At 43.9% G+C, this 27634-nt stretch overlaps 1 protein-coding gene across 1 annotated transcript in view; it reads right to left on the bottom strand.

Moving 5' to 3' along the window:
• The window catches only part of LOC124789107 (proton-coupled amino acid transporter-like protein CG1139), a 76297-nt gene that overhangs the window by 17443 nt on the left and 31220 nt on the right, over positions 1-27634 (bottom strand). Inside the window, exons 5-6 of the mRNA XM_047256395.1 lie at positions 20602-20686; positions 11411-11698 (exon numbers count right to left, since the gene is read on the bottom strand). Coding sequence (XP_047112351.1) covers positions 11411-11698; positions 20602-20686 — 373 coding nt within the window. The remainder of the gene's footprint in view (positions 1-11410; positions 11699-20601; positions 20687-27634) is intronic.

The following is a 27634-nucleotide window of genomic DNA, read 5'->3' as shown; positions in this document are numbered from 1 at the left end:
ACTCCCTGTCTTGTTGAAAAATGACACTGCCTTCGGGAAACATGATGGTCATGTAGGGATGCATGTGATCTGCAACCAGTCTGCCGGCCGTGGTGGCCGAGCGGTTCTAGGTGCTTCAGTCGGGAACCGCGTGACTGCTACGGTCGCAGATTCGATCCTGCCTTGGGCATGGATGTGTGTGATGTCCTTGGGTTAGTTACGTTTAAGTAGTTCTAAGTTCTAGGGGACTGATGATCTCAGATGTTAAGTCCCTTCGCGCTCAGATCGATTTGAACCATTTTTTTTTGCAACCAGTATACGATACTCCGTGGCCGTCATGGTGCCTTGCACGAGCTCCACGGGACTCATGGATGCCCATGTGAATGTCACCAGAGCATAATGGGACCACCGCCAGATTGTCTCCGTCCTCCGGCTTGTCTCAGACATCCGACCTCTGTCATGAGGAGTGGCCGCCCTACCGCACGTCTGGATATGGTTGCGCCTTGGTTTCACCACATGCTGAAGACACTCACCACTGCACTGTACCCGACAGGTCGTACAGTTTTCGTAAATACTCTTACCGAGCCTCCGGCAGATTACAGTCTGTCCTCAGTCAAACTCAGATAGATCGCGCCTTTCCCATTCTACGGATACTGATACTACATGCACCTTGCGTGAGTCTATCAGTCATACATCCCCAGGTGACGCTGCTATCGCTTGGACGGGTTTATACACTACTGGCCATTGCAATTGCTACATCAAGCAGAAATGCAGATGATAAACGGGTATTCATTGGACAAATATATTATACTAGAACTGACATGTGATTACATTTTCACGCAATTTGGGTGCATACATCCTGAGAAATCAGTACCCATAACAACCACCTCTGGCCCTAATAACGGCCTTGATACGCCTGAGCATTAGTCAAACAGAGCTTGGATTGCGTGTACAGGTACTGCTGCCGATGCAGCTTCAACACGATACCATAGTTCATCAAGTGTAGTGAGCCAGTTGTTCGGCCACCATTGACCAGACGTTTTCAGTTGGTGAGAGATCTGGAGAATGTGCTGGCCAGGGCAGCAGCCGAACATTTTCCATTATGGCGATGACGAATACACGCTTCCAATGTGCCAAACACGGATGCGGCCATCATGATACTGTAAACAGAGCCAGGATTCATCCGAAAAAATGACGTTTTGCCATTCGTGCAGCCAGGTTCGTCGTTGAGTAAACCATCGCAGGCGCTCCTGTCTGTGATGCAGCGTCAAGGGTAACCGCAGCCATGGTCTCCGAGCTGATAGTCCATGCTGCTGCAAACGTCCTCGAACTGTTCGTGCAGATGGTTATTGTCTTGCAAACGTCCCCATCTGTTGACTCAGGGATCGAGACGTGGCTGCATGATCTGTTACAGTCAAGCGGATAAGATGCCTGTCATCGCGACTGCTAGTGATACGAGGCCGTTGGGATCCAGCACGACGTTCCGTATTACCCTCCTGAACCTACCGATTCCATATTTTGTTAACAGTCATTGGATCTCGACCAACGGGAGCAGCAGTGTCGCGATACGATATACCGCAATCGCGATAGGCTACAATGCGACCTTTATCAAAGTCGGAAACGTGATGGTACGCATTTCTCCTCCTTACACGAGGCATCACAACAACGTTTGACCAGGCAACGCCGGTCAACTGCTGTTTATGTATGACAAATCGGTTGGAAACTTTCCTCATATTAGCACGTTGTAGGTGTCGCCATCGGCGCAACCTTATGTGAATGCTCTGAAAAGTTAATCATTTGCATATCACAGCATCTTCTTCCTGTCGGTTAAATTTCACGTCTGCATCACGTCATCTTGTTGGTGTAGCAATTTTAATGGCCAGTAGTGTATGGATAGTAGGTCGGTTGTCACAACCTTCTGGTTGACCAGTGTATACGAAAATTGTATTTAAACGCTTGACTACACAGTCAATGACCGTCGTTAAAACCCATCGCAGTTTTCAAGTGTGCATGAGTAGAGATCACGCAGAGGAAGGTGTCCCCGGCGCAGAAACACATTATTTCCTGAAAGCTGAGACTTACTTGACTGTCGGCTGCCGACCTGCGCATTTCGGGCGTTCTCGAACAGTGAGTTGGCAAACGTCATGGGATAATGATATGCATATGTCCAGATGGCGGTAGTATCGCGTACAGAAAGTATAAAGGGCACTGTATTGGCGGAGCTAACATATGTGTTCATGATTCTCGTGAAAAGGTGTCCGGCGTTATTAACGCAGCACGACGGGAATTAACAGACATTTCACGCGGAATGGTAGTTGGAGTTAGACGCTTGGAGAATTCCATTTCGTAAATAGCTAGGGCATTCAATATTGCGACATATGCAGTGTCAAGAGTGTGCCGAGAATATAAAATTACAGGCATCATCTCCCAGCAAGGACAACGCAGTGGCCGACGGCCTTCACTTAGCGACCGACAGCAGTAGCTTTTATATTGAGTTGTCGGTGCTAACAGAGAAGCAACACTGCGTGAAATAACCGCTTAAATCAATGTGGGACGTACGACGAACGTATTCGTTTGGACAGTACGGAGAAATGTGGCGTTAATGGACTATAGCAGCAGATAACCGAAGCGAGAGTCTTTGCTAACAGCGCAGCATCACCTGCGGTGCCTCTCCTGGGCTCGTGACCCTATCGTTTGGACCCTAGATGAGTGGAAAACTGTGGCCTGGTCAGATGAGTCCCAGTTTCAATTGGTAAGAGCTGATGTTAGAGTTCGAGTACGGAGCAGATCCCACGAAGCCGTGGACCTAAGTTGCCAACAAGGCATTGTGCAAGCTGCTGGTTCCTCCATAATAGTGTGAGCTGTGTTAACCCTTTCGTGGGCAAAAGTATTGAGCAGTTTTTTTTTTTATGAATGGAGAGCAGATAGTAGTTAACAGATAGGTATATTTATCATACAGAATATTAAATTTGCTCTAACTGTGAAAGTGAGGTCACACGACAAGGTGGGAAGTATTCTTCCCACTGCCCTTCCTTGGAGTTAAATGACAAAACAACTTTTTCAATCTATGTCATATTTGATAAATTTACTTCTCTTGTTACAATGATTGTTCACAATTACTTACCATGAAATTTTCTGAAACATGGGTCTATGCAAAGTGGTATTTGACAATATGTACAAACACAGCGAATGCTCTTTTCCGCAGCTTTGGTACTACAATGACGGTATGTCCAGTAGGTTTCTCCTAAAATGGGTTGATGCTCCCCTACAACCACATGACGAAAATCTTCAGGTACTTTATCCCTTTTTGCCAGAAAGACAGGTTTTTGTCCACGCCTTTTTTGGGATGAGAAGCCAGCGATCAATTGTCTGGCTAGATGGATCCTGTATGTGAGCTGATCATGCTGCCCACTTTCTCTTTTACTTATTTTCCACAGGATAAAACTGTTCACTGCAGAAACGTCCACCAGAAAATAAAATATTCTGTGCCACCATTTTACAGAACGTCTCCCAATAGCATACCTTTCTCGTAATTGATCAAACTTATCGACACCACCCATTGTTTTGTTGTATTCTGCCACAGCTCCAGGACAAGAAATCTCTGTACTAGTACCATCCGTGTTTTTCCTTTTCACTGTGGCTGTTTCTCATGGGTCATGAATTGAGGACAGGAAAGTGACTGGGCGGTCATCCATCCATTTCACTGCATTAATGGCTCTTTTTGTTTCAAACTGTAATTCTCCTCGTTCCAATTCTTACGTTTTCCTTCATAAATTTGGGTAAATCAAAAGTATTTACCTTATACTATAGCTTTGAGGAAAAAATCACAAAATGTCAAGCAAACAGCACTGAAAGGCTCCTCTACAGAGCAACACTCAGCTATACAATGCCTCTGCGCGAAGGTACAGCAAAAACGGCGGGAACTTCCGATTGGAAGTAGTACCCTATACTGTTCACTAGGTGGTAGCACCGTACAGAGGCGGGAACTGTGAATCCCACGGGACTAGGAGCGAGTTCATTGTAGTGGGAAGCATGTTTCCAACGGCTCGCGAAAGGGTTAACATAGAATGAACTGGGCTTGAGCAACGAAAGGTACCTAACGACTGGAAAAAAGCGCAAGTCATTCCCGTTTTTAAGAAAGGCTGTAAGACAGAGCCACACAATTATAGAACTACACTCCTGGAAATGGAAAAAAGAACACATTGACACCGGTGTGTCAGACCCACCATACTTGCTCCGGACACTGCGAGAGGGCTGTACAAGCAATGATCACACGCACGGCACAGCGGACACACCAGGAACCGCGGTGTTGGCCGTCGAATGGCGCTAGCTGCGCAGCATTTGTGCACCGCCGCCGTCAGTGTCAGCCAGTTTGCCGTGGCATACGGAGCTCCATCGCAGTCTTTAACACTGGTAGCATGCCGCGACAGCGTGGACGTGAACCGTATGTGCAGTTGACGAACTTTGAGCGAGGGCGTATAGTGGGCATGCGGGAGGCCGGGTGGACGTACCGCCGAATTGCTCAACACGTGGGGCGTGAGGTCTCCACAGTACATCGATGTTGTCGCCAGTGGTCGGCGGAAGGTGCACGTGCCCGTCGACCTGGGACCGGACCGCAGCGACGCACGGATGCACGCCAAGACCGTAGGATCCTACACAGTGCCGTAGGGGACCGCACCGCCACTTCCCAGCAAATTAGGGACACTGTTGCTCCTGGGATATCGGTGAGGACCATTCGCAACCGTCTCCATGAAGCTGGGCTACGGTCCCGCACACCGTTAGGCCGTCTTCCGCTCACGCCCCAACATCGTGCAGCCCGCCTCCAGTGGTGTCGCGACAGGCGTGAATGGAGGGACGAATGGAGACGTGTCGTCTTCAGCGATGAGAGTCGCTTCTGCCTTGGTGCCAATGATGGTCGTATGCGTGTTTGGCGCCGTGCAGGTGAGCGCCACAATCAGGACTGCATACGACCGAGGCACACAGGGCCAACACCCGGCATCATGGTGTGGGGAGCGATCTCCTACACTGGCCGTACACCACTGGTGATCGTCGAGGGGACACTGAATAGTGCACGGTACATCCAAACCGTCATCGAACCCATCGTTCTACCATTCCTAGACCGGCAAGGGAACTTGCTGTTCCAACAGGACAATGCACGTCCGCATGTATCCCGTGCCACCCAACGTGCTCTAGAAGGTGTAAGTCAACTACCCTGGCCAGCAAGATCTCCGGATCTGTCCCCCATTGAGCATGTTTGGGACTGGACGAAGCGTCGTCTCACGCGGTCTGCACGTCCAGCACGAACGCTGGTCCAACTGAGGCGCCAGGTGGAAATGGCATGGCAAGCCGTTCCACAGGACTACATCCAGCATCTCTACAATCGTCTCCATGGGAGAATAGCAGCCTGCATTGCTGCGAAAGGTGGATATACACTGTACTAGTGCCGACATTGTGCATGCTCTGTTGCCTGTGTCTACGTGCCTGTGGTTCTGTCAGTGTGATCATGTGATGTATCTGACCCCAGGAATGTGTCAATAAAGTTTCCCCTTCCTGGGACAATGAATTCACGGTGTTCTTATTTCAATTTCCAGGAGTGTATTTAGGGATGACAATGCGCCATATCACCTGGCCGTGACTGTTCACATTGGTTTGAAGAACATTCTGGACAATTTGAGCCAATGATATTCGGAACTTCATCCATTTTTTCACGACATGTCCATATACCGCGCCGTAGTGCGAAGGGTCGATTTGACGTTTTCTGCTGAGAGTTCAAATGGACGTTCAAAGATGTTGATCGTGTGGAGTCCCATATCAGCATGATCGACGTCCACAGAATCCACATTGCCATCAACGTGCCAGAAGCGGAGGCACTGTTTTCTCCGAAGGATCCGTTCACATGTTGCATCGTTGATGATCTTGAAATAGACTATAGTGCTCACAGTGGATAAATGCATACTGACAATGTAGGCTGCCGGATTTTCACCTCTTCCCGTAAAAATCTTTCGACTTAGAGTGCTTCTAGTCGTGTGAATTCGATTTGAAACGTAACTTTGAGCGTATATTTGCTGTTGTTGATTCGCCAATCTGATCAGTATGCTTAAGCCAGAGCACGTGAAACGGCCGAGAACTGAGTAAACAGCAGGAGAGCTCACTCCGCGACGGGGACACAAACATAACGTCGCACTGCTGCCCTGCTAAAGACGCAACTGCCCATTAGGCTATTCGGCTATTCGAGCATGACTGTCAAGATCCAAACTTCCATTTGTCGTGAACCGTGTGTCTACATTCCGCAATCGTACATTCATTATGTATAGGGTGACAATTATTGAACAATATGAAAAAACGTAAATTATTTACAAACTACGGCATGCACACAGTTCATTCAACATGTAAACGTCACTACAGATATTAGGATTTAGGTTACGATATTTTCGATATGCCTGACATCATTGGCGATGATGTGGAGCAGACGAATAGTGAAATTCTGCATGACCCGCTGAAGTGGGGGAACATCGATACTGTCGATGACCCCCTGAATGCCTGTTTTCAGCTCAGAAATGGTTTGTGGGTTATTGCTGTACACCTTGTGTTTAATATAGCCTCACAATAAGGAATCGCATTTGTTCATATCCGGAGAATATGGCGGCCAATCCAGGCCCATGCCAATGACCTCTGGGTACCACAGAGCCAGAATGCGGTCCTCAGAGTGCTCTTCCAGGACATCAAACACTCTTCTGCTTCTATGGGGTCGAGCTCCGTCTTACATGAACCACGTCATATCGAGATCAGGGTCACTTTGGATAATGAGGATGAAATCATCTTCCAAAACCTTCACGAACCGTTTAGTAGTCACTGTGCCAACAAGGGATATCGCGCCGATTATTCCCTGACTGGGCATCGCACACCACACAGTCATCCGTTGAGGGTGAAGAGACTTTTCGATAACAAAATGCGGATTCTCAGTCCCCCAAATGCGCCAGTTTTGCTTATAGACGAACCCATCCAAATGAAAGTGGGCTTCGTTGCTAAACCAAACCATACATGCACATAGTAATTACCATCACGGCCTGGAGCCAACCGTGCAGTTTGAACTTCCGAACTCAAACCGTTCGCTAGTCATGACGATTTTATTTCATGTAGTTCAATAATTGTCTCCGTATATATTCCTGTGCAAGGGAGTCATTTTAATTGAAAGTCACTTGCCTGGTATCGGTGGATAAATATGATTTTGTAGCGCCTATGTTGGTCAGGATACAAAGTTCTTTCAGACAAATGTGCATGTATGTCCGATAGAGCTTCATACTGTTCTTCTGAAGAACTCAGACACTGCAGTATCATTTTTATCAGCCGATAGCAGCCATTCATGTCCAAACAAACTTTGCATGTCTCCCGTGTACGGGATTATACATAAATAATGCACGAATGCGGATTGTAGACACATTGTTGACGACAAACGGAAGAAGTTTCAGTCCGTCCGTGAGTTGTGCTCGGATATCCTAATGGTAAGGCGAAATCCTGGTTCGATCCCGGTCTGACAAAAATTTTCACTGTCATAATTCCGTTTACAGCTGATGCTTTCCATATTCGCAAGTGCGAATACAATTCACGTCTTTCTTAGTAGCTGTAGTCACCACAGTGCCTGTTGCTTCGGATATGCATACATGTCTGAAGGAACGTTGCATCGTACTTCTGAACGACACAGGTACTGCAATATCGCAAAAAAACGTAAACGACGCGGGCGAGAAAAGTGAATTTTATGAAGAACTAGAAAGAACAGTTGGAAGCATTGGTATCAGTAACATTAACATCATTTTGGGAAATGTATATGCCAAATTGAGACAGGGTGACATGTGATGACAATGATGATGTCTGGTTTGTGGGGCGCTCATCTGCGCGGTCATCAGCGACCGTACAAGGTACCAATTTTTACACTCTCCAATTTAGCCATTGTAACGAATCATGATGATGATTATGAAATGATGAGGACAATACAGACACCCAGCCCTCGGGCAGAGAAAATCCCCCAACCCTGCCGGGAATCGAACCCGGGACCCCGTGATCCAGAGATAGCAACGCAAGCCACTTTTTTTTCATTTTCTTCAGTATTGTTCGTTGTGGGGCGGACGTCACAAGACATCCGTTCAAGTTGATCGTTGATTCCTTTACTCAGTTTTTTTTTTTATTACAGAGGGCGAGCAGCCCTCTGACCGAACACGCTGAGCTACCGTGCTGGCTACCACTAGACCAAGAGCTGCGGACGGGAAGACATGTGCAGGCAAACTATCGGGAAAGATGGTATACTGCATCTGGTGAGCTTGGCGCTAAGCCATAAACGTCTGTTGAGCTCAGTGACCTTCCCCTACAAAAGGATACACACAAGGACTTCCCTCAGGTGGTCATACGATATATCACACCGATCGTATGTTTATAAATGAGAGGTAGAAGAAATATATGATACGTCTAACAGAGGAGCTGGTGCTGACACCCATCAATCAAAAAAATGGCTCTAAGCAGTATGGGACTTAACATCTGAGGTCATCAGTCCCCTAGACTTAGAACTGCTTAAACCTAACTAACCTAAGGACATCACACACATCCATGCCTGAGGCAGGATTCGAACCTGCGACCGCAGCAGCAGCGCGGTTCGGGACTCAAGCGCCTAGAACAGCTCGGTCACAGCTGCCGGCGACCCAGAAATCGACCAATTACAAATATAGGTGTGCTATTTCAGGAAGAAGAAGAACATGATCAACAGATAGTTTGACAAGAAGCTTAAGAATCCAGAGTTGTATTATTAGTATAGTGTCAGAGTGCATAACACATTTGAAGTCCTGTCACCAAACCCAGTGACGAAAGATCAGTGGGAAGATATAAAAACTACTATAACTGAAGCAGTAAACGAGATTCTAAAACAACAACCAAGAAGAAATAGTTCAATGATACATGTGAAGCATCTGAATAGACCAAGAAGACACTAACAAATACACGCGTTGGACAGAAATTGTGGGGAAAATCCGGACACCCTCAGTAACGTAAAAACAGAAACGAATGATTCTGAGGTTAGAGAAAAGAAAACTCATGGTTGGTTGGTTGATTTGGGGGAGGGGACCAAAGAGCGAGATCATAGGTCCCATCAGATTAGGGAAGGATGAGGAAGGAATTCGGCCATGCCCTTCCTAAGGAACCATTCCGGCATTTGCCTAAAATGATTTAGGGAAATCACGGAAAACCTAAATTAGGATGGCCGGGCGCGGGCTCGAACAGTCGTCCTCCCAAATGCGAATCCACTGTGCTGAGCTCGTTCTGTGGAAATTCATGACCAAGGTTATTGATGAAATCGGGAGGATAAACACAATATTTGCCAGTAGGAAAATATTTCACGTGATGAAGCATGTGAGAAATGGTCAAAGAATTAAGCCGCTACTTCCAAAAATATGCTGCAAAAAAGGAAAAAATTTGGAGCAGCTCCTGAACGCTGAAGATCCTGAGAATTTTTTACTAAAAGGAAGAATTTCAGACCTGGTACAGGAAGGAAAAATTGAAATGACTCAACATGACGTACAAAGAGAATAATAACGCGCCAGGAAAAGCTATAATAACGGCAGAAATATTGAAAGCAGGAGAGGAAACGTTTCAGAAAGATATGCACACTTTCGTAAGTCAGTTATGGATAAAGGAGGAATTACCCAAAGAGTGGAAGTAATCTACCATTATCCCATTGCTCAAAACGAACAGTAACAGGAATTGTGGCATCTACAGAAGTATATCTCTGCTAAGTGTACCACAAAAAGTTCTATCGTTAACAATTTTTGAAAATCTGCGGCCATTTGCTGAAGATATTGTTGCAGAGTAAGAGGCTTATTTTCGGGCAGCAAGTTCAACTGGGGATCAAATTTCAACCATGAGACAAATTTGGGAGAATCGGTTTCTGGTAACATTTGTAGATTTCTCAAAGGTTTATGATAGTATACACAGATTAAGTACGTACAACATCCTGAGGGAGACCTGCAGTCCTAGGAAGTTAATTAATTTGGTGAAGGAGTGTACAGCTGAGATGAAAGCCGAGATGAAATACCAGGGGAGTTGTCCAAGGAATTCAGCATCTCCTGTTGATGATATTTCAGGTGATGATATTTCACCACAGGTTTTTCATTTGTCCCAGGAGAGCAATTCGCGAAATGATAAGAGAAGGCAGTGAGGTGAAGCAAAATGCGTAGAAGAACACAGTTATTGTGATATACACACGACAGCGCAGCCATAGCGGAAACTGTAGGGGACTTAGTAAACAACGCCAGTAAAATTGCACTTCGAATTAATGAGGAGAAGACTGGAATGATAGAAGTATCCGGAGAAACCCTTAATAACGCTCCATTACAGGTGGTAGTATAGTACATAGAGAGAAGGGGGAGTTTTAAATACTTTAGCATCTGGTTCAACTGGTCTAATAACTTAAAACAAGTAATTACGCAACGTATAGTAAATGTATCTAATGTATCAAGCAGATAATTGCAACACAAATTATGTTAATTAAGAACAGACTTAAACCTTATAATGCAGTGATAGTATCAGCACTGTTATTTGGGACAGAAAGCTTAAGCACTCCAGAAATATGAAGAGAACGTGTTGATCTTTGAACAGAAAATCATCAGAAAGGTCTTTGAACCAATTAGTGAAGAGAACACTTGGATGCGTAGAAAAGATCAAGGACTGTACAATTTGACGGGGCATCGAGCAGAGAATGAAAGCTAGCGCAATAATCCTGGTTGGGCGGTTTGTTAGGATACACTTTCTAGGTCAAAGCTGCGCTTACGTGAAAGCGTGATGGTTTCCGTCCAACTGGAAGATCAAGGAAAGGATAGGAGGTTGAACTGCGGAAGAATGTACAGTAGCTGGCTGTTCATGAGAACTGGATCCAGATTGCACCACATCGCTATCCATGGGAAGAACATTTTGAAGTTCGCGCATGATCTTCAGAGTCCGTGGACTGATGTGTGAGTATGTGTATTTGCTCTACACAAATGGCACAGTGTGCTAGCGATGCCATAGCACCAAAACTTGTCAAAACATATTTGTACACATGATGCTATCAGAACTTCAACAAGTTACTCTTGTGTAGAAATTGTGTCCATGGCGAATTCATACGAAGTTGAATAAGTCTGCAAAGTAAGTGGTGCATGATGTATGTTGACCCATTTGGAAGGTCATTTCCCTATAGGATGTCTAGGGATTGTTGGGCACACCGAGGGCTGTTCAGTGATGATGTTAGATACATCATCTCTTACGCAAATCGATTCAAATTGATGGTATTCTACATGCCCAAATCCCTGAATGGAAAATGTCTAGTCTGGGAGGAGGTTAGAAGGAAGAGTTTCTGATGCTGTCTCTGGCCACATATGTCCAGAGACTAAGATACCTGTATGAGAGTACTCACCGCGCCGACGCCTTCCATAGCGTAGATGGTGGTGGTGAGGAAGACTGGTAGGGCAGTGATGGATGACGGCAGCAGGCGGCGGTCTTCTAACGGCGGTAGGTCGACGAACATGTAGTACAGGGTGACCGCGAAGCCCGTCACGATGCACAGGTTGGCCAGCATCGAGAAGGGCACCAGCGTCTTGAGGTGCCGCAGTTGGCCCTTGGCCAGCACCAGGGCAGCCAGCATGGCCGTGTAGATCCGCACATCGAAGCGTGTCGCGTCAGACGTCGAGTGGTAGTCTCCAACCTGCGGAGGGAAACTAGTCTCAGTTTCTACAACAGTCACCTCACTACACACACAGGCTGAACAAACACTCGCGCACCATGACATACCAACGCTATAATCTGTACAACAGCAACGCGGAAATGCTTGTAACGAAATTTAGTCTGGTGTTTATATCGGAGAAAATGGACGTGAAGGATTGACATTGTATCTGATCAATAGTGTCCGCATACCCCAATGTAATGTGGAACCGATCACTAGATGTCACGAGAGGCGGACCTGTCAGTATATAGGGTGGTCCATTGATCATGTGACCGGACCAAATATCTCACGAAATAAGCGTCAAACGAAAAAACTACAAAGAACGAGACTCGTCTTGCTTGAAGGGGGAAACCTGATGGCGCTATGGTTGGCCCGCTAGATGGCGCTGCCATAGGTCGAACGATATCAACTGTGTGTGTTTTTTTTTTTAAATAGGAACCGACCATTTTTATAACATATTCGTGTAGTACGTAAAGAAATATGAATGTTTCAGTCGAACCACTCTTTTCGCTTTGTGTTAGATGGCGCTGTAATAGTCACAAACGTATAAGTACGTGGTATCACATAACATTCCGCCAGTGCGGACGGTATTTGCTTTGTTATACATTACCCGTATTAAAATGGACCGTTTACCAATTGCGGAATAGGTCGATATCGTGTTGATGTATTGCTATTGTGATCAAAATGCCCCCACGAGCGTGTGCTATGTATGCTGCTCGGTATCCTGGACGACATCATCCAAGTGTCCGGGCCGTTCCCCGGGTAGTTACGTTATTTAAGGAAACAGGAAGTGTTCAGCCACATGTGAAACGTCAACCACGACCTGCAACAAATGATGATTCCCAAGTAGGTGTTTTAGCTGCTGTCACGGCACATCAGTAGCAGAAAAATTGCACGAGGTTCTCATCAATATCGATTGCACCCGTTCCATATTTCTATGCACCAGGAATTGCATGGCGACGACTTTGAACGTCGTGTACAGTTCTGTCACTGGGCACAAGAGAAATTACGGGACGATGACAGATTTTTTTGCACGCGTTCTATTTAGCGACGAAGCATCATTCACCAACAGCGGTAACGTAAACCGGCATAATATGCACTATTGGGCAACGGAAAATCCAAGATGCCTGCGACATGTGGAACATCAGCGACCTTGGCGGGTTAATGTATGGTGTGGCATTGTGGCAGGAAGGATAATTGGCCCCCATTTTATCGACGGCAATCTAAATGGTGCAATGTTCTACCGAAGTTACTACAAGATGTTTCACTGCATGACAGAATGGCGATGTACTTTCAACATGATGGATGTCCGGCACATAGCTCGTGTGCGGTTGAAGCGGTATTGAATAGCATATTTCATGACAGGTGGATTGGTCGTCGAAGCACGTTCACCGGATCTGACGTCCCCGGATTTCTTTCTGTGGGGAAAATTGAAGGATATTTGCTATCGTGATCCACCGACAACGCCTGACAATATGCGTCAGCGCATTATCAACGCATGTGCGAACATTACTGAAGACGAACTACTCGCTATTGAGAGGAATGTCGTTACACTTATTGCCAAATGCATTGAGGTTGACGGACATCATTTTGAGGATTTATTGCATTAATGTGGTATTTTCAGGTAATCACGGTGTTACAGCATACGTTCTCAGAAATGATAAGTTCACAAAGGTACATGTATCACATTGGAACAACCGAAATAAAATGTTCAAACATACCTACGTTCTGTATTTTAATTCAAAAAACCTACCTGTTACCAACTGTTCGTCTAAAATTGTGAGCCATATGTTTGTGTCTATTACAGCGCCATCTATCACAAAGCGAAAAAAGTGGTCCAACTAAAACATTCATATTTCTTTACGTACTGTTAAAAGAAAAGAAAAAATTCCTTGATGTCTATATTTATGTGCTACTCCATGACTCTGCTGTCAATATCTTTATTCTTGGCTTGTGTGTAACTTCTGTGTTGTTTCAGTAAATGTGTTTTTACCGTATCCAAGGTTTAATTATAAAGTTAATAAAATGTTTTCTTGCCTTTAAAATAATATTTTTCATCACGTACTACACGAATACGTAATAAAAATAATATTTTTCATCAGGTTATGGGCCCAGTACACGTGTAAAGGCAAACAACATCGTTTAATTAAAACAATATTTGAAATGAGCCTATGTCTGTAAAGAAACATGACTGCTAGCGGCGATTATAAGGTCAGCATTGATAAGCTTGAAGGACCTGACGACTGGGCCAAATAGAAATGGCATACTTCTGTGGTGCTGCGTTCATATGGACCAGAAGGTATTATTAACGGTACACGTGAACGTGTAGAGTTGCCGCAAGATGCGACAAGTGCACAAAAAGAAGCGTATGTGGAATGGCACAAGTACGACGCAAAGGCAGCGAGTCTTATAGCAAGTGCGCTAAGTAAACCTGTTGCAGAACTCGTCTTAACGTGCAAGAATGATAAAGAAATCTGGGACAAATTACGCGCCCGATTTGAACGTAGCAGTACTCAGCGTTTGAGTATGTTGATTGAAACATTTTTCCGTGTTAAACGTGATGAAACGGAAGATATTAGTGCACATGTGGCCAAACTGCAAAAGTTATTTGTGGACCTGAACGATGAATTAGCAAAACATGAAGAAAATACGCTACCTGAATTTTGTCTACACTGGGAAAAGACTACGACAATTTTAAGGATCTCTGGCATACGATACCGACAGAAAAGCAAAGCTTGAATTTATTGATTGAAAAAGTCTGTTCTATTGAACTGCGTGAACAAGGCATTAATGGACGTGCAGCTTTTGTCGTTTCTAAAACAAGGAAACGGCAAACAAGTAATCAGCAAGTAAAGATGACGAAGTCACAATTAAAACAGAAATTACCGTGTAATATATGCAAACAATTAGGTCACAGGGCAGCAGAGTGCCCACAGAACACTCGTGACAGCAATAAAAGAAAACAGAAGAAGCTAGAAAGTGAAGACGCTGCATTTACTTCATATGCTATGGGTGTGTGTACCAGTAATAACAGTGACCCAAATAAATGGTATCGCGACAGTGGCGCTACAAATCACATCACTCCCAACAAACAGTATTTTGTTTCGTATAGTGAATTTGATGCTCCTCAAGTAATTTCATTTGGAAAACAAGATGTCAAAATGGGTTTAGAGTTTGGATTCCATCTAAAAGAAAAGTGGTGTTGAGTCACGATGTGAAATTTAAGCCAGAAATTGTTTGTGATTTACATAGTGATCATGTTGAATTTGAAGTCCCTCAGGAAGAATTTAATGATCCGAATTCATCTAAAGATGACCAACGTAAATCTCCTAGACTGTACACTTCTGGAGGAAGTGAAACTCAAGAAAAAATTGGCACTCTCGATTCTAGAGAAATTCAAGAGTCGAGTGAATCTGATGAAAATAAAGAATTAACATAATTTCTAAAAGCAGAAGCTGCTGAATCTTCTAATGAAGAGAAACAGAAGAACAAAAGACAACGAAGAAAACCAACCTGGATGGAAAGTGGTGAATTTTGTATGGCAACAAAAGTTGATGCACTTGAACACAAAGATCCAAACTGTTTTTCAGAAATATTGCAGTCAAACGAGAAGGAAGAATGGATGCAAGTTATCAGTGAAGAACCTCAATCTCTAAATAAAAACAATACCTGGGTGCTGGTTGACCGTCCGAAGAATGCCAAAGTATTGCAAAACCGAAGAAGAATTAAAGATTTATGCTGATGCAGATTTCGCAGGTGATAACTGGACAACGCGCTCAACAACTGGAATTCTTGTAAAGTACTCAGGTGGTGCAGTGTCATGGACAAGTCAGTTGCAGAAAGTAAAGCAATAATTTCATGATTTTTTCTTTTGGAGGAAGTGTTAAAAGAAAAGAAACAACTCCTTCACGTCTATATTTATGTGCTGCTCCATGACTCTGCTGTCAATATCTTTATTCTTGGCTTGTGTGTAACTTCTGTGTTTTTTCAGTACATGTGTTTCTTTCGTATCCAGGGTGTAATTATAAAGTTAATAAAATGTTCTCTTGCCTTTGAAATAATAATTTCCATCACGTACTACACGAATACGTAATAAAAAATTGGGATTCCTATTTTAAATAATGCAGTTGATATCCGTTTGACCTACAGCAGCGTCATCTAGCAGGCCAACCATAGCGCCATCTGGTTTCCCCCTTCAAGCTAGACAAGTTTCGTACATTGTAGTTTTTTCGTTTGACGCTTATTTTGTGAGATATTTGGCTCGGTCGCCATCAATGGACCACCCTGTATAAGGAGGCGGGGAGTGTTGTGTTGACAGTAGAAAAGCAGTAATAGCAGAATAGATCGTTCAGGACAAGTCAGTGACTTCGAACGTGTAATAGTCTTGAGCAAGAAACCCATCAGGGCGATTTCAGGCCTTCCACAGCTGCAGAAGTAGACTGTTGGTGATATGACTGCTAAGTAGAAATGTAAAGTAATAACAACAGCTGAACCAAGACCAACGAGACCTCAGGTACAGACGGAGAGGGCCCGTCGACCAATGCCGAATCCGGGAGTAAAATAGCATGAAATCATCGGAAGAAATCACTCGTGAGTTCCAAAGTGCTACCAACAGTCGATCTAGTACGATGACTGTGCGTATGGGGTTGTAAAATTGTGTACAATAGTCGAGCAGTTGCACAACCCATAATTTCTGAAGTCACTGCTAAGTAACGCAAAAAAGGTGGTGTAAAGAGTGACGTCACTGGACAGTGAAAGACTGGGAACGATTGATCTTGAGTGATGAATCGTGCTGTACCCTGTGGCAGTCCGATGAAACGATTTGTTTTTGGTAAATGCTTTGAGAACGTCACCTGTCATCATGTTTGGTACCAAGAGTGAGGTACAAAGGACATGGTTGTAGGCAATGTGGGTGTTTTTACGGTGAAGGTATGATTCCCTTGTCACGTTTAAGAAAGCACCAAATGTGGAAGGAAATCTACACATTTTATAGTAGCATGCACTGTGTTGTAGAGGAAGAGTTCCAGGACGGTGATAGCTTGTCTCAGTACGACATAAAGCAGCATCTGTGAGGCAATGGCTAATGGAAAACAACGTTTCTGAAATGGACTGACTTGCTCAAAGTTCCGACGTGAACACAGTGGGACAATTTTGAGAAGTATAACGTCGACTTCGCACCAGACTCATCTGTGGCATCACTAACTTCTGCGATTTCTGCTGTTGAGGAAGAATGGGCTGCGATCGCTCCACATATATTCGGACACCTCTTTGAAAGTGTTCTCAGCAGGGTTCAAGCCATCATAAGGGCGAAGGATCCATATAAAAATCCATTAATAGGTTTTTGGATAATTTTGACTAGCAGTGTACCTTCACTGAAGACGGCTACAGTAGCGATGGTCAGGTATTGCAGCAGGTGGAATGTACGGTTAGGACACTCGACATGGATAGTATGATTCCTCATGCGATTTATTTGTTGTCATTTGTCAGTTTTAGTCTGCACGGTACGACACCTGCCTCCTTAACGTGAAAGAGAAATTACAACTGGTCTTGTACAAAACCCTTCCAACTACTTGATAATTATAAAGAGGTAAATCCTCTTTCAAAACCTTTTCTTTTTTTTTGAGTATCGACACAGGTGTCGGACGATACGCTATGCTACTCCATGCTTTCAAGTTCATCGTCATTTGTTACTTCCCACTCCCTAGTTCCAGTTCTTCTCCACAGTAGAGAAACACCAAAAACAACTCTCTCCTAAAATCAGCAAATAAAAGAAAGACATGCCTGCACCTAGAACAGTACACCTCAAGCATTGTAATACAATACTCTTTTCAGTGAATACTCCGTACCGTGTTGTTGGACCGAAACGAATGTAGGTGCTTCTTGTCCACATGTTTACAGCGTTCCCAAACCACCGTTTTTTGGATATCCTTTTTCAGCTGGAAACATGTACGGGCAGAAATTTCGTTTCAGTAATTTTTGTACTGCTGTTGCGCAAGGAATCTCTTTCTGATGTCGGAGGACGCGAAAGTCTTCGCCATGAATCAACAGGATTTCGATTCTGGATCGTTCGTGAGCCATCTCATCAGCTTTACTATGAGGAGTTCTCATGCTTGGAGCACAGGGTGAGAATACATTTGTCTCCCCCTGTCTGTTTTAGAGCTCCCTCTTACTCCATCTACCTCTTTCACTCCACCCGCCTTCCCCACCTATCTGCTTTCCCCCACCACCAGTATCAGTCCACTTCTAAGGCTTTCTTGGGTCTATTTGCGTTCTCATTAGGTGCCTTTGTGTGTGTGTCTTCCTATCTCTGTGTTTTTTGAGTTCATACTTTTCTCCCTCAAACCCTCTCATCTTTTCTTTCCCCCTTACTTCTCACCAATTTTCTTTCTGTTTATACCCTCACTGTACCTTTATCTCTCAATCTGAGCAAGTGTGTGTGTGTGTGTGTGTGTGTGTGTGTGTGTGTGTGTGTTTGTTTGTGTTCGTGTGTCTGTTAGAGAGAGAAAGAGAGAGAGGGAGAGATTCCATTCACATACATGATTTTTGAAGAAAACACAACATCATCGGTTCATAACCAGAGGTAGTAAGTATTGCTTTATCACATACAGACCGATCGAAACTCTTTGTCTCACTGAAATGTGAAGGGGTGAGAGCAAAAATGGATCAAGTACAAAAAATTGATAATCGGTGTAACAAGATATTTGGGTTCAAATATCAATAATTCTTCAGAGCAGTTGCGAACGCCATGCTTAGGGCAATATTCAATCTACAGGTCTTAGTACTTCCTTGATGTTCTGAGACAATAGCGCGTCCGGACTGAGGTATTGCTAATCACGTCATGTTAAAAAGCACACTACAGAAACTCTGTAGGTGAACCACACATGCAATTAAATGCGTATCGCCACATTTGATTTTCGGAACGTTTTGCTTTTCCCTAAACTATCTGCATGTGCAGCATACTATGAAAGAAATATTTAGGTATACAGTGCTGGGCGGTCTAAGGCGCTGCAGTCATGGACTGTGCGGCTGGTCCCGGTGGAGGTACGAGTCCTCCTTGGGGCATGGGTGTGTGTGTTTGTCCTTAGGATAATTTAGGTTAAGTATTGTGTCAGCTTAGGGACTGATGACCTTAACAGTTAAGTCCCATAAGATTTCACACGCATTTGAACATACAATGTTGGCATTTATTGCGTCAGTCAATCCACCGCCTTACGTATATGTATGATGAAACTGAAGGAGGTAGAGATTCTTAAGAAATAGCCATCTGTGTCAGAGCACATTCAAAATGTACGAATTTAGCCACAAACGTATCACTCTTTACTCATATGTGTGTTCTGAACAGAACCAAAACGTTAACATGGCTCTGACCGTGCTAAAACCATTCAATGATGCAGAAATTAAGATGAATGACTGACCACAAATTCATGATATTGAGCCTTCATTTTTACCAGATAATACTGACTTCGGCCTAATTGATGAAACCCCAAGTAACATGCATTCTAATTATAGCCCGGAGGACTGGTTCAAAACCTGAAGTCAGTGTAATGGAAAGAGAAAATTTTATAAGTGCAAAATCATTAGAACAACAGATTACAAACAGGAAACAAACTGTTGATGATCATCGAGTACACTGGTTAAAAATTCGATGGATAAGGTACTAAAAGGCATGTCTTTTAAAATGAGGTTTAAACTCACTCTACGTGATTTGGTGGAATTCAATGTGATACGTTTATGAAGATGAAAAAAGGAAATAAACTAGAGTCACTAGTTAGTGTTGATCGGGAACAGCTTTCCAAGTTACAAATCAAAAGACAGGGGACATGCTGGATTCACTAACCTTCATTTTATGACTACACCATGCATAGTACAACAGTCTCCTAATTGCAGAGACTGCTACAAGAAGAAGATCGTAAAACGTCTATGAAGATATTCATGAAGACAATGAGTCAGAAAGTCGGTATGAAATCGTGTTTACTTGAAGAATAAGGAGTTGAAGAATAAGAACAAGAAGCAATATTAACTGAACTGGCTTGTAGGTTTGCAGTTTGGATAATTAATTAGAAGTAAAAGTAATTTAAGCGGATGTATAAAAAATGGAAAGAACCAGAGATGCAGGTTTAATTATACTTTAAGTCAGAAGCCAAATTTTTCAGTGCACTAGTGAACCACGTCCAGTATATTGTGATATAAACTGTAAAATCAACTGTTATACTAACGAAAAGTTGTGTACTGGGTCAGCATGTGTATGTTATTTTTCACTGTAAAAAATTAATGCAATGTTACTTATAATCCGTCTTGATGGCAAAATGTTTATTTATATGACCGGTTTCGGTTCTTCTTCTAGAACCGAAACCGGTCATATGAATAAACATTTTGCCATCAAGACGGATTATAAGTAACATTGTAAAATTACTGATTGCTGCTATCCTATCAGACATTATGTCTGTTTTTGCAAAAACTAATGTATAATTGTTCATCTGCAATTAAATATATTACTTTAACTTCGTACCAGTTTTTATCGAAAGAGTAAAATATTGACTTGGTTCAGTATTGCTCTTAACCCCTCATATGCTGCGCGATGCAGACGACAGGAACCTGTGACTTTGATCAAAGTTCTTCATACTAACAGCACAGAGGTTACAGTGCAGAATTCTTGCCACCTTGGAGATCAAGGTCGTCGATGTTTTCTATTGATCTTCAAATGTAGGCTACCTGTTTGACTGAAGGGGAACTGTTGAAAGGCGTGACGTGATCCAACCACTACCGTAGTACCGCACAGTGTCATGTAGAGCTGCTCTAAATATTACGTCCGCTGCACCTGTAATACGTCTGTGGGTGAAATGGTAGCAAATCACACTTGTTCTTCAGTGCAAGCGGCAGCTGACCTGCTTGAGTGTGGCGGCGATGAAGATGATGTAGATGGTGATGCTGCTGTAGTAGGTGGCGAACAGGCCGGCGCTCACGAACCAGCTGCGGAAGAGGAGAGCACCAGTCAGTCTCTGTACAATTCCTCCACTTTGCTGTCCATCTACAGGTAATCCGTGTATGTGAAAACAAACATTTTAGAACAAATGCGCTATAAACGTTCCCTGTCCGTCGTTTATTACAGGCCTGGTCAGCGAATGCTGTTAACTAACGACAAGTTAACTTCATTGCATTTTCGTGGTTTATATTCTCGTCAACTAATTATGAGGTCTAACGTGCCAGTAAGATCACAAAAAAGATTCATTTTCACAGAAAATTTGATAAATGAAACCCAACCACATACATACTATCCACTCAGAAATTCATCTATGCAAAAGAAACTGTCGAGAAGAAATTATTTCAGTTTATTTTTAAGACGTTAATTGTCTGACAGCATCTCTAATTCAAAAGAGGGGTAGTATTTATGAGAGACGTCCGCCGTACAACGGCGCTGAACTGTAAATAGCTTTTATAAGCTCACGGCACGAGTGATGGAAGCCACCTCCTATGAGCGTTAAACATGGTCCAAAGGGTCCCATTAATTAACACCCATATGGCGTCCCAGATACCACATCTGGCATAGATCCCAATGTTGACATCAGTTACGACACAGCTGATGTAGGCGGCCTTTGGATACTTCGTTAGTAACATTCTCTTAAAGATACGATACGATGCTCTCAACCTCTACACCACTTATCAACGTTCGTGCACGCACGGCATCCCTTTATATCAACACCATGCTCAAGATGAGGACCCATCGTCGACATAGGTTCACTAGTTTCCTCATTGACGAATTGGTGCCTTTGCTCCGCCTGTCCCCTACTGCATAGGCTCACATTGCGCCTGCGTTCTCACACATCAAAACATTCTGCCTCGGTTATAGCTCTGTGCACACGAATTTCCCCCGCACCAGGGCGCTTAAGACGTGTGATGTGTACGGCCTGCTGATAAGGAATCAGCCTGGGAATGTGCTTGAGAAAGGCCACTCAGAAGACGAGTGGGCTCAGACGTGGCAAGTGATTCACCACATATACTTCGGGATGGAGACAAGAGCCACCTGGTATCTCATGGTTAACAAGAAGTTTCGGATAAGACGTAGACTGCACGACATTGCTGTAGTTGAATCATCAGTGTATTGAGGTGTCATGCGACCAACACGGATGAACATCGCCTGTTGTGCGGACCTTCAGCGGTTGTGTGGCTTCTAATTTGGAAGATACTTACCTTCTAAGAATGACGTCCCACACGATCGAGCGCAGAACACTCCTTTGCCCAGCTGAGACCCACTTTCCCCAATCAAAGACATATGTGATGAATTGGATCAAAGGACGTTCTATGTGCTACTCTTTTTGACGCATTCTCAAAGGTGTGCCTGACTTTTGGACGTTCCTATAGAAAAGACATGTTGAACTGCAGTTCTCTTCCGGATATCGTTGTCAAACTTTTTTGCTAATTACTGACCTGCATGTGGCAATGGACCCTTTAACAAGAATGTACTCTGAGAAAACGCACCCAAGATCCTGCTGTGCAGCGTTGGGACTGGACGGTGTTTATTTTGTCATGTTTCGAGTGGTCGTCAATCTTGTGTTCTGTTTTATACCATGTTCTAAAAACATACAACACTTTCACGCAGGTTTCATTTTGCATTGTAATTTTATTATGTTCACTATTAATGGGAACATGTGAGCCTAAGGGTCTTAAAAAAGAAGAAAAAGAGTGGTTAACATCGCAAGCGGAAACCTTATAGTGAAATTTTTCTTGCCCAAATTGGACAGTACATTTTCTGTCTTGCCATTATTGCAAAATTTTTGTATTTATGATATTAAAAAAAAGACGTCAGTACGCTTGACTGCCAGACAGAGGCCCCTGTTCGATTACTGACTGTGTCAGAGATTTTATCTCCTCAGGGACTAGATTTTCGGTTGCCCTCGGCATCATTTCATCAACATCCAATCACAAGTTGCCGAAGTGCTGTCAAGTAAAAAGACTTGCACTAGGTGGTCGTATAACCCCAAATGGAACATTATTTGCAATGACTCAGTTGTGGAGATGTACGATGCATTGCTCCTTCAGATGTGCATGCATGTCTGAAGGAATAGACACTGCGGCGACTACAGGTGCTATGAAACACATGAAATGTATTCGCAGCTGCGAATATGACCAGCCTCCAGCTGTATAATGACACGATGACAGTGAAAGTTTGTGCCGGCTTGGGTATCGAACTCTGATCTCCCACTTTACGCGAGCGGTCACTTCTACCACTTTGGTTGTCTGAGCACGACTCACGATCAGACTCAGCTTCCATATGTCGTCGTCTATGCGACATATCTGAACTCGTACATCCCATTAATATTATTTCCGTACTGGGGAGACATTGTATATGTAACTCAAAGGACCGTTTTCGGCCGAAAAATACAATATACACTACTGGCCATTAAAATTCCTACACCGAGAATAATCGCAGATGATAAACGGGTATTTATTGGACAAATGTATTATACTAGACTGACATGTGATTACATTTTCACGCACTTTGGGTGCATAGATCCTGAGAAATCAGTACCCAGGAAACCACCTCTGGCCGAATTAACGGCCTTGATACGCCTGGGCATTGAGTCAAACAGAGTTTGGATGGCGTGTACAGCTAGAGCTGCCCATGCAGCTTCAACACGATACCACAGTTCATCAAGAGTAGTGACTGGCGTATTGTGACGTGCCAGTTGCTCGGCCACCATTGACCAGACGTTTTCATTTGGTGAGAGATCTGGAGAATGTGCTGGCCAGGGCAGCAGTCGAACATTTTCTGTATCCAGAAAGGCCCGTACAGGACCTGCAACATGCGGTCGTGCATTATCCTGCTGAAATGTAGGGTACCGCAGGGATCGAATGAAGGGTAGAGCCACGGGTCGTAACACATCTGAAATGTAACGTCCACTGTTCAAAGTGCCGTCAATGCGAACAAGAGCTGACCAAGATGCGTAACCAATGGCACCCCATACCATCACGCCGGGTGATACGCCAGTATGGCGATGACGAATACACGCTTCCAATGTGCGTTCACCGCGATGTCACTAAACACGGGTGCGACCATCATGATGCTGTAAACAAAACCTGGATTCATCTGAAAAAATTACGTTTTGCCATTCGTGCACCCAGGTTCGTAGTTGAGTGCACCATCGCACGCGCTCCTGTCCGTGATGCAGCGTCAAGGGTAACCGCAGCCATGGTCTCCGAGGTGATAGTCCATGCTGCTGCAAACGTCGTCGAACTGTTCTTGCAGATGGTTGATGTCTTGCAAACGTCCCCATCTGTTTACTCAGAGATCGAGACGTGGCTGCACGATCCGTTACAGCCATGCGGATAAGATGCCTGTCGTCTCGACTGTTAGTGATACGAGGCCGTTGGGATCCATCACGGCGTTCCGTATTACCCCCCTGAACCCATCTATTCCATACTCTGCAAACAGTCATTGGATGTCTACCAACGCGAACAGCAGTGTAGCGATACGATAAATCGCAATCGCGATAGGCTACAATCCGACCGTTATCAAAGCCGGAAACGTGATGGTACGCATTTCTCCTCCTTACGCGAGGCATCACAACAACGTTTCACCAGGCAACGCCGGTCAACTGTTGTTGTTGTTTGTGTATGAGAAATCGGTTGTAAACTTTGCTCATGTCAGCACGTTGTAGGTGTCGCCACCGGCGCCAATCTTGTATGAATGCTCTGAAAAGCTAATCATTTGCATATCGCAGCATCTTCTTCCCGTCGGTTAAATTTCGCGTCTGTAGCACGTCATCTTCGTGGTGTAGCAATCTTAATGGCCAGTAGTGTAGCTGCGGTTGTGTTGTGAAGGAGTACGATGCAGTGTTCCTTTGGACATGGTTGCATGTGCGATGCGCAAGAGGCCGACGTTCTTGACAACGATCAACACTGTTGACAATCCTCGGACGATTCAGTTCTTCTCCAAGAACATTGTGAGGCTGTAATCCCGCTGAACGCGATCTGGTTCTTTAAGAGCGCAGTGCGACCGCAATTTTTGCTCTGGTATACAGATTGTAACAACTGAGGGCCGTTCAAAACCATTCGATGACATTTAAAAGTGTTCCCCGAAGCAGGAAAGAATGTCTATACTTTTTCATTCCTCTTTCATGCCTCATGCAGCTTGATCACAGAGAAGTACCACATTAACATGTGCGCGAATAACAGAGCAAAGGGTCCTCGAAGACAACCCAGTTAGGTAATACCCTTGGCGCCACCCACGTGATTTTTGAGCAGGTTGAAAGTAGGCTGTTTAGGTTTTCTTATTGGTAACGCCACGTAGCGCTGTGTATGAAAATCACTGGCTGTGCTGTGTGCAGTCTGTGGCTAGTTTGCATTGTTGTCTGCCATTGTAGTGTTGGGCAACTGGATGTTAACAGCGCGTAGCGTTGCGCAGTTGGAGGTGAGCCGCCAGCATTGGTGGATGTGGGGAAGTGAGATGGCGGATTTTTGAGATCGGATGATCTGGACGTGTGTCCATCAGAAACAGTACATTTGTAAGAATGGATGTCATGAACTGCTATATATATTATGACTTTTGAACACTAGTAAGGTAAATACATTGTTTGTTCTCTATCAAAATCTTTCATTTGCTAACAATGCCTATCAGTAGTTAGTGCCATCAGTAGTTTAAATCTTTTATTTAGCTGGCAGTATTGGCGCTCGCTGTATTGCAGTAGTTCGAGTAACGAAGATTTTTGTGAGGTAAATGATTTGTGAAAGGTATAGGTTAATGTTAGTCAGGGCCATTCTTTTGTAGGGATTATTGAAAGTCAGATTCCGTTGCGCCAAAAATATTGTGTGTCAGTTTAAACACAGTCATGTATAATTTTTCTAAGGGGACGTTTCATGTTAAAAATGCGCGTATGCGACACTTCGAAATCCATTCACCTGAGTAGTGCCGCAACCCCACGGGAGGCTGCCACCTTCCACGAAAAAAAGAAGTTATTTATAGTTACTTACAGAAGATAGGTCAAGTCTGTGGGAGGAACGTGTAATATCAGCTGGTGCTCCTAAGCCCCAAGTGGAGGGATAAGTATTGTTCCCGAACATTTTAAATCATCCTGCTGTGCTGTTATTACGACATAAGCACAACACGGATATCTTAAATTAGATGAAAGGAATAAACGAAAAACAAGAAAAGTAAATACTGCTTGAAAAGCTTCATTTCGAGCATTCTCCATCACTGCCATTTACCAGACGTCTACACAGTAGCAGGACAGTTTTAAAATCTGATTTTCGCAAAGCAAGATATCAGCGAGAAGTAATAACAACTTAAAAAGTGATACAGAAAAACAGATTAAGAGTGCTAAAACATGTCTCCATGCAGTCAAATAATTGGTTGCCAATGGCATCAGGTTTGCTTCAGGTAAAAGATGAGCTTCCCAGTATAATCCATTTTATCAGATCCTTCACGGCTTTCCATCGATTTCTAAGCGTATGAGTACGTAGTGTATAACACTTTATAACAAACTCTCAGATATAACGGTTTCAGATTGTTGCATTTCATCAGAGGATTAAACTTATGATCAGAAATGCCTGTAATACGTAATTCCTTACATAAAACAATTGTTGTAGTCGAAGACTGATGTATGTGATTTTCTCAGGAATAATGCCGCCATATAATGGATCCATTTCGAAAGTTACCACTGTAATATATAGTCTGACTTTTGAAACTGCTCAATAAAATTCACAATTTAGTAAGAATCCAGTAGAGAAGAATGTTTTAGCTTCTGAAACATGAGCTGTATCAAAATTGACCAATATCCTTGAACCTCACTTCACGAAAATATCGTTTCGGTATCCTGATTGTGTCAATAAGGCACGATTTCTAGATCAACGTGAAACAAAGTACTCCTTAACGCCGAGGGCAAAATTGTTCAACAAACGATACAGCCAACTGCTGTTTATTGGAAATGGGGCACACGTCTGGAATTTTTTCTGATAGAGTAACCAATCGGCAGTTATATGAGTCTAAGAGCATGAAACGGACGAAGTGGTTGAAAAGGAAGTGAACAGGTTGAAGCCTGTCCACGAAGTTATTCAGTCTGTGCACTGAACAAGCCGTGAAAGAAATAAAAGAAGAAATTAGGATAGGAATTACAGTTCAGGGAGGAGAAATAAAAACTGAAGTTCGCCGATGACATTGCAATTCTGTCAGAGACGGCAGCTGAACGGAATGGACAGCGTCTTGAAAGAAGGGTATAAGATGAAAGTCAACAAAAGCAAAACGACGATAATGAGATGTAATCGAATAAAATAAGGTGATGCTAAGGGAATCAGCTTAGGAAATGAGACACTTAATGTACTAGACGAGTTTTGTTGTTTGGGGCCGGGCGGTGTGGATGAGCGGTTGTAGGCGCTACAGTCTGGAACCGCGCGACCGCTAAGGTCGCAGGTTCGAATCCTGCCTCGGGCATGGATGTGTGTTATGTCCTTAGGTTAGTTAGGTTTAAGTAGTTCTAAGTTCTAGGGAACTGATGGCCTCAGATGTTGAGTCCCATAGTGCTCAGAGCCATTTGATTTGTTATTTGGGTAGCAAAATACCTGATAATGATCGATGTAGAGAGGTTATAAAATGTAGACTGGCAATGGCAGGAAAAGCGTTTCTGTAGAAGAGACAAAATGATTCAAATGGCTCTGAGCACTATGGGACTCAACTGCTGAGGTCATAAGTCCCCTAGAACTTAGAACTACTTAAACCTAACTAACCTAAGGACAACACACACATCCATGCCCGAGGCAGGATTCGAACCTGCGACCGTAGCGGTCGCGCGGTTCCAGACTGTAGCGCCAGAACCGCTCGGCCACCAGCGGCCGGCTAGAAGAGACATTTGTTAACATCGAATATAGGTTTAAGTGTTAGGAAGTCTTTCTGAAAGTATTTGCTTGGAGTGTAGCCACGTTTGGAAG

The sequence above is a fragment of the Schistocerca piceifrons genome, chromosome 3, assembly GCF_021461385.2.
Source record: "Schistocerca piceifrons isolate TAMUIC-IGC-003096 chromosome 3, iqSchPice1.1, whole genome shotgun sequence".
NCBI classification, from domain to species: Eukaryota; Metazoa; Arthropoda; class Insecta; order Orthoptera; family Acrididae; genus Schistocerca; species Schistocerca piceifrons.
Note: the sequence above shows the minus strand (reverse complement) of the source record. Positions and strands in the feature narration are given on the sequence as shown.